This window comes from Lucilia cuprina, chromosome 2 (genome assembly GCF_022045245.1).
Source record: "Lucilia cuprina isolate Lc7/37 chromosome 2, ASM2204524v1, whole genome shotgun sequence".
NCBI classification, from domain to species: Eukaryota; Metazoa; Arthropoda; class Insecta; order Diptera; family Calliphoridae; genus Lucilia; species Lucilia cuprina.
In genome coordinates this window covers 64,697,601-64,698,647 of record NC_060950.1, presented here as the reverse complement: position 1 = coordinate 64,698,647, position 1,047 = coordinate 64,697,601, and the positions used below count along the sequence as shown (strand labels likewise).

Below are 1,047 nucleotides of genomic sequence, written 5' to 3'. Positions count from 1 at the left end.
TAGTCTAGTCTATAGTCTAGTCTATAGTCTAGTCTATAGTCTAGTCTATAGTCTAGTCTATAGTCTAGTCTATAGTCTAGTCTATAGTCTAGACTATATTCTAGTCTAAAAAAATCGAAAAGTCGGAAATTCAAAAAAATTTGGAAAAAGTCGAAAAATCGTCTATTTATAAAATATACTAAAAGTCTAAAAGTCGACTTTTAATTGAATGAAAAAAGTCGAAAAATCGACTTTTCATAAATTGCAAAAAGATGCAAACTGGATGCAAAAAGTCGAAAAGTGTACTTTTTTTTGTGTACTATAGAACTCTTATACACATAAGTAGCTTATATTAATAAAATATTAAAATTTAATTTTTTGCTTTACATCTCCTATTTACAGCAATCGTATGATGATTGTTTATGCGCCTTAGATTTAGGCTATCCGGAAGAGTATCATCCATTGATAAAACTGCGTCAAGCCTCTTGTGCCTTAAAAATGCGTAATTTTTCTTTATGCGAACAACATTTGCATGAACTCTTACACATGGAACTCTCGGAAACCTTTGAAGCACGCACCCATGAGCTGTGGCATGAATGTGAAGTACAAAAAGCCGAAAAGATTGAGATGGGTGTACAAACAGACAACGATTTAATAACTAATGGTACTAAAATCTATGAAGTGTAAGTTTTTGTTTAAATGATTTTACTATTTCTTTTGGCGTTACATTGTTTTGCTTTTTCTTCTAGGGCTTGGTTGGACAATACTAATGTTATAACAACAACAAAAAGCGCCTATCTTAGATCCATTGCTGATATACCCAATAATACACCCATATTTCAAGAGGAAGCCGCCGTTTTTGTGCCCAGTGGCGCAGCACGCATTTGTGATCACTGTGGCGTCACACAATTCGTACCGTTTCCATGCATTTTTTGCTCTAATCGTACAGCCGTCTACTGTTCACGCAAGTGCCGTGCGGCACACGCTTCCATACATGCTCTCGAGTGTTATGCCCATCAGATCGAACTTTTCGAAGAGTTCGGTGTTGAGTTCTCAAAGCCACGCCTA

General features: G+C 35.8%; 1 protein-coding gene across 1 annotated transcript in view; it reads left to right on the top strand.

Annotated features, from left to right (window-relative positions):
• Window positions 1–1,047, top strand: part of LOC111683923 — a 17,929-nt gene that overhangs the window by 259 nt on the left and 16,623 nt on the right. Inside the window, exons 2-3 of the mRNA XM_046955977.1 lie at window positions 326–662; window positions 729–1,042. Coding sequence (XP_046811933.1) covers window positions 326–662; window positions 729–1,042 — 651 coding nt within the window. The remainder of the gene's footprint in view (window positions 1–325; window positions 663–728; window positions 1,043–1,047) is intronic.